Source organism: Aegilops tauschii, chromosome 2 (assembly GCF_002575655.3).
Source record: "Aegilops tauschii subsp. strangulata cultivar AL8/78 chromosome 2, Aet v6.0, whole genome shotgun sequence".
NCBI lineage: Eukaryota > Viridiplantae > Streptophyta > Magnoliopsida > Poales > Poaceae > Aegilops > Aegilops tauschii.
Window position 1 is genome coordinate 367,296,891 of NC_053036.3, and position 18,751 is coordinate 367,315,641.

The 18,751-nt window shown below is 44.8% G+C and overlaps 1 protein-coding gene across 1 annotated transcript; it reads left to right on the forward strand.

Annotated features, from left to right (window-relative positions):
- Positions 1-1,150: 1,150 nt before the first annotated feature.
- On the forward strand, positions 1,151-12,732 carry LOC109742374 (protein LAX PANICLE 2). Its single transcript, XM_020301465.4, has 4 exons — positions 1,151-2,181; positions 2,462-2,512; positions 2,754-2,826; positions 12,217-12,732. Exons 1-4 carry the CDS (start codon positions 1,457-1,459, stop codon positions 12,376-12,378), a joined length of 1,011 nt encoding a protein of 336 aa, XP_020157054.1. The 5' UTR covers positions 1,151-1,456; the 3' UTR covers positions 12,379-12,732.
- Positions 12,733-18,751: the final 6,019 nt, after the last annotated feature.

Sequence of the window (18,751 nt, forward strand, 5' to 3'; positions counted from 1 at the left end):
TAAATGTGATAAGTGAGGTAAAGAGCTGCTAAATAACGTAATTTATGCGAAAACTTCCGATCTAGTATTAATCAAACATCATGGTAGTACTAGTACTGAGCGAGTCCAAGGCGCAGCGCGTCATCGCCCCTCCCGCACCGGAGACAAGTGTTGTAGTAGACAGTCAGGAAGTCGTCGTGTTAAGACCCCAAAGAACCAGCGAGGCTGATCAACAACCGTTGTCAATGAGGAGAAGTGTCAATCGAAAGGATCCAACCTATAGATGGACAAAAGCAGACGAAGACCGGATCTAAGCAGATCCACCAAGGACAAACACCAAAAGAATCCCGCAAAATCCATCGAAGACACACCTCCACACGCCCTTCAACGAGGCTAGAAGAACCGCCAAGATGAGGGTTAGGCGGAAAGAACTTTATTTCATTTTCAGAGAGCCATCGTCGCCTTTCCTTCGTGAGCTTGACAGCAACCCTAAAAACAAAAAACAAAAAAAACACCTAAAAAGGAGCAGGAGCCCTCCCGCCGGCAAGGGCGGGGATCCTCCGCGCCTCTATAGCCCTAGAAGCGTTTGGGGCGTCGCTCGTGGATGAGGAGGAAAGTGTTTCGGCATAGTTGCTAAATAATGTGTTATACTAAATCAGCGAGAATTTATATGGATCGGAGTGAGTATATAAGTATTGTAAAAGAAATTATGATTTCTTAGTAAGGACGGTCATTTGCACATTTTTGTTTGAGCGCTCACAATCTTTGGCTAATTTTGGATGTGCCACCGTGGCTCGACATGCAGAAGCCAGTGCAACCGCGCAGAAACCCACACGGAAGCTTTAAGCAGGGCGGCGCATGTCACGCACCACATCGTTTAGCGCTGTAGGGTAAATCATGCCACGCCACACGTACTGCCGCGCGGGGTCCGCAGCTCACGACCGCTCTTTTGGTTCTTCCAAAAGAGCCCCTGGATGACTGAGCTATTCGCCTAAGCAAACCCGCGGTTAAATATCTGGAGCTTCTGTTCTTTTTGTCCCTGCGACCGCGAGGACTCAAAAGTTAAAAAGGATAGAGAGAGAGAGGAGCGGCCCCTTTCTCACTCTAGGAAGGACGACTCGAGTTGCTCGGGTTTTCTCTCTCTACCCCCTTCTGAAACTATTTGATCTCCGATCGACCGAGGTCTCTCTCTCCGCCCCTCTTCCTTTCCGCTGCCTCGTGCCATGCTGCTACGGCTCCTCCTCCTCTAGCTACTTCTCCTTGCGCGCCTACCTAATACTCTCTCTCTCTCTCTCTTCGTCATCTTCTTCCTCCGATCTCCTGTGGCCAAAGGTACGTGCCTCGCGCGTGCCGACGTCGTGTGTGCCGCGCGCGCATCTCGGTCTCTCCGACGTTCTAGCGAGCGGAGAGAGAGGGGGGGTGGCGCTGGGCCGGGCCGGGCCGGCCGGGTGGATGGAATGAACCGGCGGCAGCCCGGATGGTCCCGGCTCGGAACCTGCAGCTCCTCCGCGACGCGCATGGCACGCCTTTCATCCGCGACGTTGCCGCCGGCGTCAACGCTCTGACGGCACAGCCGACGCCGAGGCCGAGCCACCACATGGCCCAGGAGCCCATTAACCAGGACCCGTCAAAGCCGCCGCCGCCGCAGGAGAGGCAGGAAGTACACCAGGAGGAGCGCCGCGGGGAGGAGCTAGTAGTGTTGCCGCCGCAGCAGCCCCATCCCGCCGGCACAAGCGGCAGTAGCAGTGGCGGCAGCAGCAGCAACGGAGGCGGCGGCGCCGGGGGAGGGGACTGGTTGCGCCTCGGCCTCGGCCCGGCGTCCCCGGGCCCCAGTGGCGCAGCGCCCGACATCGATCTCTTTGCGGCGGACCGCGCGGGGACGGCGGGGCCGCGGCAGGAGACGCTCCCGGGCATGGACATGCCGCCCGGAGCCTTCCTGCGCCCCGCCATGCCCGGCATTCCGCAGGCGTCGTTACAAATGTCCGTGCCGCGCGCTGGGCCACCTTGGCTGCCGCCTTGGAGCCACGCGGCGCAACAACCGCAGCTGCTTCTCCCGTTCGGACACCGCGGGCTCTACGGGCCTGGCTCGCCGGCCGCGGGCCCCTCCGGCTTCGACACGACCAGGGTTGTGCTGCCTCCACCGGCGGCCACTGCCGCCGCCGCCGCCGGAGTCTGGTTCGTCTTCCAGGCCGCGCCCCACCAGTGAGTGCATACACGTCCTACCACTCGCCGCGACTGCACTAGCTACATGGGTACACGCGAGCATTTCATGTGTTCATCGCTACTTACTCCTCCTCATCCTACATATTTCACTCGCTGCATGCCAGTTGATTAATTCGTCCTTGAATGATCAATTCCTGCAAATGCAGCGCCTTCATCTGCACGTTCTTAATCATTCTTGCTTCGATTCGTGTTGTTTTGCTAGGAGGACTAGCTGTCGGTGTTTTATTGACTTTGTTTTTTGGCCTCTTGATTTGTGCAGAGGGAGGGAACCGTTCTTGCCTCAGATTCCAAGAAGCTACTTAAGAATCAAGTAATACTCTACAACCCTCTTTCTTTTTTCTTTCATCGTAATCTTATTATGTTGCTTCGATTAGTTGCCTCTCATCCTGCATTTGCATATTCTTTATGCGCCTCCAAATCTGCGAGGCTATGAGATGTATTAATTCATCTAAAAAACATGCTTCAAATATAATGTGGTTTATGCTTACTGCTGCGGCGTGGAAAATATGCGAATTTAACATGCGATTTCCTTGTGTTTCGATAATTTTCAGAGATGGGAGGGTGACAGTTAGATTGTTGATCAAGTACCTGGCTAACAAGCTCGGATTGGAAGACGAATCAGAGGTATTTAAATATCAGCACAAGTCTGATTAATATCCGTTTATGTACTACTAGCATTTTGCATTTTATTCTTCTTCCCCCCTTCTCCGGTCTTTTGTGTTATGGTGAACTTCTTTATTTATTTTTATTACTGCCAAGATGCATTGTTTTCCCCTTTGCTTTTTCCAACATCGGTGATGAAAGGAACATCAGAGCTAGAAAAGAGACTAGTACGTGTACGGTACAGATGTAGGTATAAAGAAAATAACATTAGACATATGCTTGCACTCCTGAATGAAATATATAAAATATTAATCAAGCATGACATTAAGGGTCCTGTGTGTGCTTGTTCCTATTGTAGGTGAGGGGTGTGTGTCTTGGGTGGCACATCATCCCCTCACCACTTGACAAGAACTCCTCCATCGGAGAGAGAGACGCAAAGAGGGACTAGTGTGAGGTTGTTAGATACTAGTCTAGATGGTTAGTTATATGGCTTGTGATGGAGCTTTACTTGTTTCTTCTTCTTGCTCTCTGTCGGTTCATGCAAACAATGAAGCTGTATATATATATACTCATTTTATATTGTACTTATTAATTATTAATTATATATTAGGGAGGGAGCCTTGGCTAGCTAAGCTAACTATAGGTAGAGGCGTAGAGCCCTCACAAGCCTTTCTGTTCTTTCTTTTCCTATGCATCCTAGGGGTCAGGATATGGCCAAGGAGCTCATCATTGCCTAAAGCCCTTTCTCCCCAGTGCAATGCCTCAAATGGAGGCATAGGAAGGGCTAGCATGCAATGCATGCAACAGAGGCTTTCAGAGCTATGCTCATATATAGGACACATGAGTAGGCATATATGTGTGTGTGCTCCTACATGCATGTAGAGAGAACCTCTTGCTACAGCGTGGCTAGCCAGTGTGCGCGTCTGTGTGTGGGGCCGTGCTTGTGTAAAGCTATAGCATTGTGAGGGAGGGAGGGAGGGAGGGAGATAGATGGTGCATGCCCAGCCCTAGAGAAAGAAAAGCGCTCCTTCACCTACCATGCATCACTGAAAGCTATGCACCATCCTCACCTCACCATATGGAAGCATCAAGTAGGGCTTTCGAGTGTTTGTATGTGTGTGTGCATGAGAGAGAGAGGGGGGGGGGGGGGGGGGGGGAGAGTGTGTGCGTGAGAGAGACAGAGAGAGAGTGTGTGTGTGTGTGTGCACCACAACATAACGCGCGCGCACACACACAAACACACACCATTTCCTGCTCCATCACGTACAGTGATGGATCCTTTTCATTATGACTCGAGATCTTGCTTCCTTTTGCACTCGATAGGCCTACCTAGCAAGCCTGCATATGTTCTCAGTAACTGCAATGATATATCGGCTCCTTTTTGTTCAGGAGTACACGCATATACAAAAAAAACACAATATAATCACCATGCAGACGGCCGGCCCTACAATAAACCTTTGGTTTTCTTATCTACATTTCTCCATATGTTAATCTACTCATTTACTTTCCTACCTAGCTACATTGCCTGGCTGTTTCATTGACCGATATCATGCATGCATGCACGGTCACGCAGGAATCTTCTTGCGTATATATACAGAAAGAAATATTACATTAATGATTACAATATGTATCTAGGTAACAATATGTAAGCCGTACTCAATGATGAAAGGATAGCTAACTTTTAAGGTGCCTAATATATAATGTATGATATATTTGTTGCAACAACCTTAGGTGATGTGCCTTTCTGTTTGAAGAGTATACTTCGTTCCTTTTCTAATTCTTTGATCTTGGTACGCAGAAGTGTTACCGTGCATGTACATACGAGCCTTAATTACATCAGATCCCGCTTTTGCTTTGAACTCCAATAAATCGAGGCTTTTATCATGTACCGTTTTATATATTTCTGGGAATTGACCTGCTAACCACAGCATGGCCTCACGCTATAGTGTCTCTCGCCCACACCGAGTGCCGAATATGTTTGCTTCAATGGCGTTGCATATACATACAAGTATAACTATATGTATGATGGGTTTCATATGCGCTCACCAATCACCACTCGGCCAGAAATACTCACTAATAAGTTTAGTTGGAAACAAAGTGCAATATAGTTTATTACTTCCAAAATTCACCATAACTTCTTGGGTCTCATAACTAAATGGGGGTCTACTCCATAGAAGCATATAATTAGGTACGACCAGTAAGTTACTATCTACACGCCAGTACTATAGAGGAGAATATATTCCTGAAATAACTAGCATTGACCGGGGCAATGACGAAAAATAAAATTCAGCTTTATCTGTCGTATGCACAACTTAATTATGATATATTTTTTTGCAGTTAAGGTCATCGGATCAACCATGTAGTTGATCCCAATATCCTACATCTTTTCTTGAATTTTTTTCCTATATCCTATATATCTAAGTGTACCATTTAAATGTGCATGCAAGCCATCCACATCATCAAGTGCATGCAGCATTTCCACTTTCCACACATGCAAGCCTCCACATCATAAAAAAAAATCGGCAACATATAATTAACCTTCAATGCCCATTTTCCACCACATGCAAACCCTCTGTATATTTTTATTTTTATTTTTGATACTTGCATTGCTATGAATTTCTACAGCAGTGTGCAGGATGTTATCTAGTTTATTTAGATTGCAAGCTTCACATTCCAGTTTATCTCATTTATAAAAAGTTATAGTATGTAATGCAATAAAATGTTGCTTACCTTATTGGTGGAACAAAGGGAAGACAATTTTTTTTGTCTTCTCTTTTGGTAAGCAGTTTTAATGTATTGATGTTTTTGTGCTCTTTGAACATTATGTCTGGTCAATTTCTGAGTTCAAGCCGGGCACTTGAACCCAGCTAGTGAAAATGTACATCCACTCTCCTAACCAAGTGAGCTATCTTTTGCACACTCACTTATTCACGGAATACACATGTTATAAGGTTTCTAATTGCTCAAACTTGATTTAAAAGTAAGTTCCCTTCTCATTGCATATACCTTAAATTAGTTACATAGGACTTTGAAAGGATTGCACACCACATGTAAGAACTATGTAAAACGTAGGAAAATCTTAATTACTTAACACTTCTAATGTAAATTCCTGAAATTAGGTCCAGAAATTTAACTAATTGTTTTTAAGCATCAGAACATTTAAAGTGAGATATTAGAAGGATTGCTAATATTGAATCACCATGACCTGTATAATCACAAAATCAATAACCTAGTATATCACCATGGCTCCCGTCAATCAGCATGCATGCACGCACGATGTATAGTATAGTAGAATGATTGATCAACTGAACATGCAAGTTGGTGTAGGATTTCTTTTTTCACTTTAATTGTCTCCTACACCCTAAAATGGGCCTAGTTTAACCGGCGCCATGGATGTATAACAATTCGTTTTTCTTTTGTGCAAAGATGCCATTCAAATAAATATTTCCAGGGTCAACTTTGTCTCTACCAGCCAATTCTTTATAATCCAAAACTTTAATGTCAATCAAGGAGGTTCTTTGCTAAAAAGAGGGTGATGGTTTTACCAGGTTAAAATGTGTGTCAGTCTTGAGCAGTGAAAGTTCCCCATGACTAGGGATGCGTGTTTGATTTAACAATCTACACAGAATATGGAATGTGGCCATGCTGCGACTAGGATAATATGTAGTATTAATCAGAGTTTAGTGGCAGCTCTTAGCTAATCAAAAGATTCCATCTGTTGATAGATGCCTTTATATACTAGTACTACACATCATGCATGCACCAAATGGCTCCACCACTTTGTATATGCATACGACTCGTACTTTCTTCTTTGTCTTTAGCAGTCTGATGCTCTTTTCCTCAATTGCTATCTTAGTCGTTCACTTAATGTGGCAGGCATCTATAGCCTTCGCTTAAAAATTACTAAAGATATATAAAACACATATATATGGGGATTGATTGGGAACAAATCCAATGCATCGTGTCTCTCGTGTAGACTATGATGGTAAGTGGTTCAGAGCAATATTGCATTTAATTCACTTGGTCGGAATTTTGATCTGATCATGTCACCAGTCCATAAGTACTTGGTATCCATTTCATACGCTAGAAATATGAATGCTATATATAGAGTATCCTTCATTTTTTTTAGAAAAGGAGGATGACGGCCTCTGCATCTGGGCAATGCATACAACCATTTTATTAATTATTCTCACAAGACCTTACAAAGTAATACAACAGTAAGACTAAAGCCGCCGTCTAAGCAACTCTATCCAGTTGATGAAGGGGTGCAGATAGCCTGGGCCTAATATCAAACAGACATCGGAGCCAAACCTAACATCTAAGACCCGAGGTCCTATCCAGGACGCCTGCCGGGCATGGGTCTCACCGGTCCGGCGTGCACACAGAGGCCGCCGCCGCCAACTGCCACTGCTCCATCTTCAGAACTGTACTGATGCATCAACCTTGCTCGGTCCAGCTATCGTCGACGCCACCACGGCGCCCAACGGCACCTCCTCCCTGCGCGCAGACAGCTGAGCACAGAGCAGGCTTGTGCAAAGTTGTTAGATCATCAACCGACCTTGTGCATGTGCACGGATGCAGCAAACTAGGCTTGGATTTCTTCAGAGTATTTATTGGCGTCATGCCATCGTCGACCTTACCTCACGTATTAACGGACCGTGCACCTAGCTAGCTCATGAAAGCCAAACTAGAAATTCTCATGGGAGACAAAGCCTAAGGGGAAGGTAAGATAGCTTAGATATATAGCTTTGGTTGTGTGGTTAGATGACAAATCGAAGAACCTTATTAAGTGGGTGCACTTGCACTTTGTGGTGGAATATTTTTACACATACGTGCATGCATGTGGCCCCACCTTGGTAGCCAATGCAACAGACCCACCAAATCACCTGTTTTATGCTCGTATGATTGGTTTCGAGAAGAAAAAGGAAAATAATTAATGTGCATGGGAGTGGGGCCATGCGAGAAATGCGTGCACAGTAGAGACTAGAGAGAGACGGCCGGAGAAGTAGAGAAAGAGTGAGGGGGGTAGAGAGAGAATAATGCCAAGTTGGTGAAGGGTGAGGCATCTCAATGAAAGTGAAGCAGGAGGAAGGAATAGACGGATGGACAAAAGCCAAAAGGACCACTAACTACTGGTACTGCTACAACGTCGCAAACACTAGCTCTGCAACTCCGTCTCATGCATGCATTCCTTGGATCGGACGTGTCGTCCGTAGTAGTAGTAGCAGTAGCTAGGGGGTTAAAAGCAGCGGAAGCAACGCACTTTGGACAAGACCCTCGAAACAAGGAGCGGTGGAGAATTGCACCTTCATACTATTACTAGGGCATCCAAGTAGTACGTAGTATTGATTTCCCACTATTTTATGTCCATATATATATATACTGTACTTAACAAAACTGGTAGTAAATAAATTAGCTGCTTTTAGTTACGCTATGTGTAAATTGACAATCATCGGAGGGCTGGAGGGAGTATATTGCCACCACTCCTCCCTTTTTTTTTGTCATGCTTATGGATCGGGGGACCATGTGCATATATGCTAACCCCCTTTTCTTCTGGAGAGACTGATTAATTAGCCAGCTAGACTAGAGGGGGTGCAAGTTGAGTTGAATTGATTTTTTGGTGATTTGCACGGGAAGAAATTGTACGTACCAATTGCCATTGGAAATTTAATTAAGAGGGTTTTTTGGCAGAGAAACCTACGTACCAACAAGAGCAGAATCTAATAGTTTAAGCACACCTGAATCACTATGCAGTGCAGCATTAATTGCATGCAGGCACGCACGCCTCGTCCCTCCAACTATTAGCAGCTAAACCAGAGGCGTACTTAACCACTAATCAAGTACGTACGAACCCCACGATGATTATATTAGATGCCGATGGCTCGAGCGTTAGTTGGAGGGTACTTGTTTGTGGCCATGCTAGAATTATATTCCCTCCCTAGCTAGCCAGCGAGCGGGGGCAAAGGGTTTATGCATGCCGCCAAGCCTAACAAAAACGTGTGAGCTCTCATATACAAGGGCCACTGGTTGGTTGGGACCTGGCACATCAATCAAAGCCAGCAATTCCCTTGCAATATATGATAAAAAGAAGAGTATAGTAAGTATAAGATATATAGTAAGTAATATATGGACGTTCCTAAGTGCTCGACGAGTAGTGCTACTACTAGACTGGTAGAGGTAGTCGCTCGTGGGTCACATTGATGTAGCTAGGTGTGCTTCTTTGGGGGCAAAGCTAGGGACGTTGGACGTTTGGCCGGCCGCACAAACATACGTACATCATGGGTCACATGATGGAAAGCCAAATAAGTGCCGAGATTTTTATTTACATATATTGTAGTATATTAGTAGAGGAAACTTATCATACTCCTGTAGAAAACTACACCAATCCAAAGGAAGACAAATAATTAGAGATCTACATACACTATGACTACGTTGGTTTCTTGCACGACTGCTAATAAGCTTATGTGCCGATGTAGTGCATGCATGATCATGCATATAATTGGCACGACATGGACAGCTATTATGAACTGGGTATAATGCTGATCATGGCCTCGGGGATTGCAATAATTAGTACTACTGATCTTTGGTCTTTATATAATTCTGCTTGCTGCCAAAGTGTTGGGCACGTCAAATGGCGTCATATATGCACGATCGATTCGATTAAAGATTCGCAGATTGGCAATAGGTGTTCTTTCCTTTTTGTTCTCTTCTTAGTGTGTGGTGCTTGGTTAGGTTTCTATATATATTAACCCTTTGTCTAGCTTGGCTGTCTTTGATTGGTAGATGGTTGCATTCTATGTAGAAAAATGCACGCCTGCATGATCATGTGAGACCTAGCACACTACTACTTGTCCTATTGCTAGTTTGGACTCGCTGGCAGTTTTTGATGGTTAGGAATATCAAATGGACTTGATCGGAAAAAAATCATATATCCTTGTACATTTTGGTTGTTAAAAAAATAAGAGTAGAGCTTTGGAAATGTTTAAATAAGAGGATCAATCTCAAAGCACACAAAATGACTACAGCAGCTCCATAAAGAATTTACGCCTTTTACACACTTCTTCCACCATCTAAATATTCATCCTACAATCCTCGTAAGATTGCTAAGATAAGCTTCTATCAAGAATTAGTTAACTACTCTCTCCATTCCTAAATATATGTCTTTTAAGAGATTTCAATATGAACTACATTCGGATGTATAGACGTATTTTAGAATGTAGATTCACTCATTTTGCTCTGTATGTAGTCCAATTGAAATCTCTAAAAAGACTTATATTTAGGAACAGAGGGAGTATATCCCACACTGAAGTGCTGAACTAGTACTGATTTGTAGCTAGGACTTAGGAATGATTTCTACTTGTTGTCTACGAAATTCCATTTGAGACTGACCGCTGCCATTTGAACACCCCCTTAGATAGGGATCAAGATTCTAGCCAGTACCATTTTTTGTGCACTTAAATTTTACAAGATCTAGCTTGAGTTAGATTTACAACCGTATTCGGCTTTTTCCCCCCATGAGCAAGAGAACAGCTAGTATTGAATTTTAATTCACTATAAGGCCAAATAACTAGATGCTCCGTGTCACTCCTATATCTAGATGTTACTACATACTATCGCTTATAGTATCTTAACCAATGAAATTAACCCTCTCAGCGAGGTCACAGATGCGCATAGGATTGTCTAGAGGTAGATATGACGTATTTCTTGTATAATTTTTAGTATTAGGTCATGCACTGGACAACTGATGTATTACTTATGTATTAGGTAATATGTGTATACAACACAAATAACTTGATTTTTTTTTATTTGCATGTTGTGTACTTCTAGACTCCAAGGAGACCTACATTTAAACACTTACAGTGTACTAGAGATAGTCAATACATCACGCGTAGGAATTTTTCATTTGCTTCAAATTAATTTGAAGAAAAAATATATATAATTTGCGTGGAACTATATTATACTACAGTGTTATGGTGGATGTTTTTCATGAACTGAACATAGAAATCTTACTCTCAAGGCTAGATATGAGCGAGGTCAAACATCACTAGAAAGTCCTATATATTGAAACTGACACCTAACTAAAAAACATAGTGTGCCATGCAAGATTATTATTTTCACTTGAGCTGGGGCGTTGGTTGCTACATGGATTGTCATGGGGAGAGAGGTTGAAGGGTGAGGATTCTTCAACCTGTAAACATGTGCCCACAAATGAGCCCCATTCATGCATCTAGGCACTGTGCCGCATACTGCCATAAACAAGCCATATCCTTGGGACCAATTTTGTTTTCACCAAACCTTGTGTATCTTTTCACTGATAGAAGGAGAGTGACATCATAAGGGTTACATCAGCTCACTAAGCCATGTACACAGGATGGCATGAAAATGAGCAGTGGAGCATACAGAGAAGGGGTTGCTTAGCCCCTCCTTGGGACAAATTATCAGCTTGGTTCGTGATTATTAATTAATTTGAATCACGAGGTCCATTTTGCGCTCTGTACCATGATCTGCTGTCATTGTCAACAATGTCGGTGGCGCTCTCGCTCTGGGTATCATCTAGAAATCATAATCAAGGGTAGGGCCAGACGTCCTTGTCATGCCATGGAAATGGCATGTTTGGTGGAGAAGCACGGTCAGAGAAGCTGGAATACTTGCACGCTCTTGTTGTCATGCCATGGAAGATGAACCATTCAATCAATCAGCATCCTGTGTAGATTAGGCTCAGTAAGTGTTAAGTTTTGTCTTACTTAGATGAGCACTTGTTTCTAGGACTCCACCCATTGACTTGATGAGCCTGAGGTGGTGATTAGTTAAATAAAGTATACGCTCATGGGCACGACAGGTGATAATCAAGGGTTGCAGTAGCTTGACATCTCAGATCTGTGCAATTGCAATTGCAAGCACGTTTAGTATAGTTTAGCTTCGGTTGGTTGGGCTGGGCATCTCATCTCACATGTGGCCGGGTAATGGAATGCCATCATCACAAACTAACAGGGGAATCCGACATCAGTATCAGGCATGCATCACTTGGACCTGCCTGCTCTTTTCTGCATTGTACTTTTAAGGGCATCAGCCATGGAATTGCAATGCATGTTTGTGGTTGCACAAAGGAGAAAGTCCCAATAACATCACTATGTTCCTCTCGCCAGAAGCAATCCCATGCTTCTCATCCATCTTCTCACCTCACTGTAATTGACGCCTTACCTTAAAAACAGTAACAGTAATTGATGCCCTGCTAAACTACTTGCTTCACTTGTAATCCATTTTGTGTCCTGTTTGTTAATTTGGTCACAGTTCACTAGCATCCAATCCGTGCATCAGTGTGGAGTCATGTGCGCATCATCATTTCGCTTGCCCTATGAACAAGTTTAGGTTTTTTTGCTGACAAAGTGAAGAAAATGTGTGTGTTTGCAGGTGGAGATTACATGCCGAGGGCGACCGCTCCTCCCGTTCATGACCCTTCAGCATGTCCGCGACAGCATCTGGTGCCAGAGAGGCGCCGTGTCCACATCGGTTGCACCGGACACGTCAACCGCTAACCACATTATGGTTTTGCAGTATGGCAGAAGGCCGTAGTAGACAGTCCCCCCCTCCCTTCTGATGTCACTCAGAAAAATGTAGATTCTACCCCCTTTTTTAACCATTTTCCGGCACGGCACAACGGGCGGCATGACGGACGACAACTCCTGACCGCCTGGGCTCGGAGGCTGCTGATGATCTATCTATTGATGAACCACAGAAGAGAAGGTGCGGAATGGAGCATTTTTTCCCGTAACAAACGGCGCGGTTATTCATCGGCACACCAGACCAGAGGCTTTTTTTCTTGGCCACCCCTTTTGTATACAGGCTATGTTTTCTCCAGCGAATCACTAGAGAAAACAGCTTGGAAGCTGCCTGACATGATTAGATCAAATCAAACTGTGAGAGGAAGGGATTTCACCCAAGAGTGCGCTTCCAAGCCATTGTGGCCTTCGCTTCACCTGATTTACTAATTTGAGGTTCCAGCTGTCACATTTTGTTCTCCGCGGCCTGCTTCCTTTCTTCGTGTTGGAAGCAGCCAATGTTGCCCTTACTACACCGGGCATTTTTTTTGTTTGTCCGCGACTTGTCCATTGAAGATCTTACTTTTCTTTTGTTCAGTGGTTTGTGCCACACAACTAATTTAGTTTCTAACATCTTTCACTTGAGAGATTTCCCCTCCTATTGTATCAAGCCCATAAAACTGTACTACCGAGCATTATTTATCTCTGATGACAGTCAAATGTGCACGAAGTTCATCCTGCAGAGAATAAGAGACATTTCATCTCACATGATGCCAAGAATAATGCAGTCTTCCACTTTCTAAAAAATATACTTACGATACAACTATGCAACACAAAATCTGACAGTAACGCCCAAATCACGCCATGTATAATTTCTGAAGCCTGAAGTGAGACAAGTTCACAAAGCCTTGAGCTACCCTAACGAAACAAATTGCTAGCTTTTGGCTCCGGCCGGGGCCGGTCAAGGAGCAGGCCAACAAGTAATAGAACAAATTACAGCAGGCGCTGATTAATACAACAACAAGGGAGGATTAAGGCAATATAATCAGACGGAAAGCTACACCACATCAGACGTCAATGTGTCACCGAATACCCTCCCCAGTCAGGCGCCACCACGCCAGTATAGGGTCGCCATCACCAGCATGATGCTGCTGCGACGACGAGGTGAGGTCAAGAAGCTCCAAACAACCGACAGAGATCACACGTAGCAGGCATTACAACGCACACTGCTACTGAGAAAGACAAGGGAGGGGGTCATCAGTGCAGCTGCAGGGTAAACGCTATCAAGGCGGCGTAAACATGATTAAGACAAGCTGAGTGAGGTTCACAGCAGGTCGACGGAGCTGATGCCGGCTCGGCTCTAGTTAAAACCCGGCATCCGATAATAATAGAACCGAGCAGGCATAGTTAAGAGAAGATGATGCCCTAAACTAAAAGGTCGGCGCGATAACTTAAAACCAGCCCGCGCGTGCAGGCGCTTGACAGCTGACAAAGCCACCTGAACAACCACATTTCTGAACCCTGAACCTGCGCCTCAACTTTCAACCGGGATAATGATAACAAGGTCATTGCAGTTGTTGCTCCTCACTTATATGATCTCTGCACTATTCCCTAGTGGCTAGTGCTCCCTCGCTACAGCACCTACTGCGCAAAATAGACGGGGAAAGAAACGTGGCGTAAGGTAGCAAACCAGGCGGCGCTTAGAAGAATGTTAATGATGGGAAAACCAAGTGTAGCCGTAAATTCATGCATGCTCCACTTGGCCTTCTTGTCCTGGCGGTGTGTTTCGGTGAAGCTTCTGAAAATGAAGCACGCGGGCGTTGCCAAGGTTGCATCATCCCAGTTAAGATTGACGTCATCGCCTATTCACAACGTATATAATACGTACTGTTTTGGTTCTTCGGTTCGGGAAATGGTTATTAAGCTGCGTCAGAGAATCATCAGGTAGGGCATTGTCTGATGGAAGGTTCCTTGCACACACGCACACACCGGAAAAACGCACATGACAAATGTGAATTCTGCAGCGAGCTGTAGTAATTCAGATAGATTTCTTGACATAATAAGGACCATCAGCTCCCATGCTGCATGCAACTAACAGTATTTGCATTGATGTTAACTACAGTAAGACGGAATCAGAAAAAACACTGAGAAGAAACAAAAAGAAAAAGGAAAGGGAAACCAAGATACGAACTGTTCCACCCACCTCATCTTCTGTATTAGTTGCAAGTGGAAACTAAGACTTAATTGTTGCATATTCAGCAAAGCTCAACAAATCATGAGGGCCATTAAAGACTTGGGGCTGTCTAGAAGCTTCTGCTTTCAGGTGACACAGAAAGAGGAACAGAAACCAAATGCTATATATTATCCACGGCTTGTCAAAATCATCTAGTACTTGAAGAAGGCGATGATTCAGCTGTGCACTGCAGCTTGCTTGGAATCCATGCAATGGTCAAGACCCAAGAGCAGCTCTATTGTGGAAGCACCATGCGTGCATTTCATCATCGCTTACTTGCTTTAAAGGCTGGAAAACCAAAAGCACTTGATGTAAAAGCAATTGCCATTTACAGTCTAGCACGCACTAGTGAACTTCACACTGATTAAATAACAAGAACTGAATTGCAAGCTGCTGCGTATGGGATAAAACACTTGAACATAATCATCTATATATCCAAAGGAAGATTGTGTTGTACTAGTTTTGGCAGTTCAAACTTTGATCTGCCAAAACATGTTATGCCTCGGATGGTTCAGGCTGGCGTAAGCCCGCCGTAGACGCGTAAAAAAAAGATCTGCCATAACATCTTACGTGTAGAAACAGAGGGTATAACTTTTAGCATGGTCTTGATTTGACAGGGAGTTGACTCCAGTTTTGCAGCACAAAGTTTCTGCTTATTTGTAAAACTAAAGACCACGGCCAGAGATAAACCAAGCTGGAATTCACCTGAACTTTGAACAGGTGCGAGGAAACAGGAGATGTCAAAGCCATTAACCATGATAGCATATATCAAGACACTGACAGATTAACACCCATACTGTTGCAGAGACGCTGTACGCAATAATCCACACATGTCACTAGAGAGCTAAAACGACAGCTCGTCATGCATGTTTTTTGCATACTAAAAGTCTCTAAATGATCGAGTGATAGAGGAAAAGTCTTACAATACTCTAAACCGAAAAAACATGACAAAAAAGAAAGGAAAAGAAAGGAGAAGGAATCAGGAAGAACTCCTTTCGTTGGAAAGAAAAGGAATATCTCACTACCTTTCATCATTCAATTCTACGTCTGTATTCGGTGCTTTGCTTTAGGACGCCGCTCTTTTCTCGAACACGACCCAAAGCGTGTGTCATATTGTATTAGTAGAAGAGGAACGCCAACGAAGGCGTCAAGTTATGCTAAACTGGCAAGAAGGAATGCCATAAACACAATCACAATATGTGGTTCGAAGCAATTCATATTCACGATGGGAATGGGCCAACCTTACCCGTTGTCCAGCCCATAATTTCATGGTCGATAGGTCCTCTAGGTCGGCTTCATAAGAAAATTGGGTTTGGGGAGCCGGTCACCGTCAGCCCACCGGGACAAGCGAGTCGACCCAAATTTAGTTGCCCAATGTTGTAGTCTACATTTATAATGCACAGGTCTTTGCAAGGTTGTTATTTCGTATTTGTGTACCCGCCGTCCGTCGTAGGGCCGGCCGCCCGTGTACGTCCCGCCCCATACACCCGCGTCGTACGCATATCGTGGCGTTCGGTAGTTCGATCGGGAAAGGAAAAAAAAAGACACCCCACCCCCGACACCCCATCCCCGCCTACGAAACCCTAGCGGCATCAACGCCGCCGTGGTCCACCGCCGTCACGACGTCGGGCAGCGGCCGTAGTCACCCACGCGCCATGTCGCCGGTGTCGCGTGAAACCGACACCCCATCCCCGCCTAGGAAACCCTAGCAGCATCAACGCCGCCGTGGTCCACCGCCGTCACGACGTCGACCCCGACGTGCCCGTCTAGTCGCGAGCACGGGCGGCGTCCGTAGTCACCCACGCGCCGTGTCGCCGGTGAAACGCCCAGCGCTCCCACGTCAACGTTCTGTCCTAGTACGCGCCCTCCAAGACGTGGGTGGCAGCAGCGCATCGGCGTTGAGGACCCCTCGACGGCGGAGAGTAGGTTCTCTGGCTCTCTTTTTGTTCTTTTTGATTTTTCCATTGCATTTTTTATGCAGAATGATTCCCTACTTGGCTAAATAAGAGAGGAGAGTAGTGACCTCTTAATGATTTTTGTACATTCAAATTTGTATGCATGACACATAGTCATGTCACTGTTGATGAATTTACTGTATCCGCGATGATGTTGTGGAATGTTGGCATTGATCTCACACCTTATTTGTATGTGTATAGATGGAGCAAGAAACCGGATACGCCAGTGATGATTCCGGTAGCGATAATGGATCCTCGTCATTGAATGCGAACCAACCTCCCAGAGACAACTATATGAGTCAGGATGAATCGTACAATGGTAATGTAAGTGCCTTGAATGTTGACCAAAACATATTGAATACAAACTAGTTCTTTGACACTTACATGTCTTTTTAAATTTGTACAGCTACATGGCAATGATGATGATGAGGAATATGATATAGATGAACAATTTTATGCAGATAGTGCGAGCCAGGTACATTGAAAAAATTGTAGGACAATGATTGACATTAAAAATGTATTACCACTTATTTTACTTTAAATGTGCATAGATAAATGCTAATGGTGACAATAAGCGTAAGAGTATAGATGATGACAATGCCGAGAGCGAGGTCGATGCATCTCGTAGTGGGAGCGCTAGCCAAGTAAGTTTTTTACATTATTTATGGTAAGTAACAATACAAGAACAGATTGACATGCAAGGTTATATGTCATATTTTGCAGGGAGGTGTTGATGGTCCTAGCGGGAACGATGAGCACAGCGATGATGATCAGTTTGACCTTGACATGGGCTATGATGAATATCAGCAAGAGTCACTTGATAGGCATTGGGAAGTGATGGCAAAGGCATTCAGGTCATTAGATGAGGTGTACACGTTCTACAACAAGCACGCGAGAGAACGTGGGTTCAGCATCAGGAAGGACTTGCTGAAACGTTCAAAGGATCGCGCAAGGACTGTGCGCTTGAGGAGGTATCTCTGTTCCACCGCAGGAAAACGACAGGCCAAGTTCTGTACCATGGAAGGCCGGACCCGCAGGCTTAGACCGGAGAGTCGATTCTTCTGCGAAGCCCATTTGACAGTTAAGGTTGATAAAAAGCGTAATCTATGGTATGTCAGCAGTTTCTCCGATGATCACAGCCACATTCTTGCACGACCGGACGAAGTCCCTTTCCTCCGATCTCATAATCAGATCAAAGCATTTGAGAGAGCAGAGATCTTAGCTATGGCAGGAGCTGGGATAAGAAAACATCTTATTTTTTACAACTTCGTTAGTAGGTATGGGTCGTATGCAAAGTCACCGTTTCAGAGGACAAAGCTGTATAACATATGCTATAGGGAGAAGATGAAATTGCTTGCACAGGGTGATGCTGATACTGCCATAGGAATCATGTTGACCAGAAAGGACAGAGATCCAGATTTCTTCTTTGAGCACACAGTTGACGCTGAAGGTAGGCTCCAAAACCTGTTCTGGTGTGATTCGCAGTCACGCCGGGATTATCTTGACTACGGTGATGTTGTCGTCTTCGACATCACATACAAGATGAACAGGTATGGAATGTCGTTCATCCCTTTTGTGGGTCTGAACAACCACCGTTGCACTACGGTATTCGTCTGCGCCATTGTTTCCAACGAGACCGAGGCTACGTATGTTTGGTTGCTTAACACGTTCTTGAAAGCTCACTGTCAAAAGAGGCCCAAATCGGTAATTACCGATGGAGATGCAGTGATGATAAGGGCTATCAGGAAGGTGCTTTCTGACGTGTGGCATCGTCTATGTTCATGGCATATTGAAAAGAATATGCAGAAACACCTCAAACATAAGTCATTGAAGGAGTTCAGGGCATTATTGTACTATGCCACTACACATAAATTTTTTGAGGAGAGATGGGCCGCGTTTGTGCGCAAATGGCAGACGGAGAGAACGAAAACATGGCTCCATAGGATGTACAAGAAGAGGATGCTTTGGGCTGCATCATATTTGTCTGGTGGGTTTTTTCTTGGTATGCGCAGTAATCAGAGGAGTGAGAGTCTGAACTCTAGCCTGCACCTCCATCTTGACTATGGTATGATGATCATTGACATGATTGTACACTACGAGAATTGTATCGTTCGCCTCCGTGAGAATGAAGCTTATGATGACTACACGGCCTCATAGACTGTCCCAGTAACAGTGACTGAGTGTGAGACCATTGAGTCGTATGCTGCCAAAGCATTCAT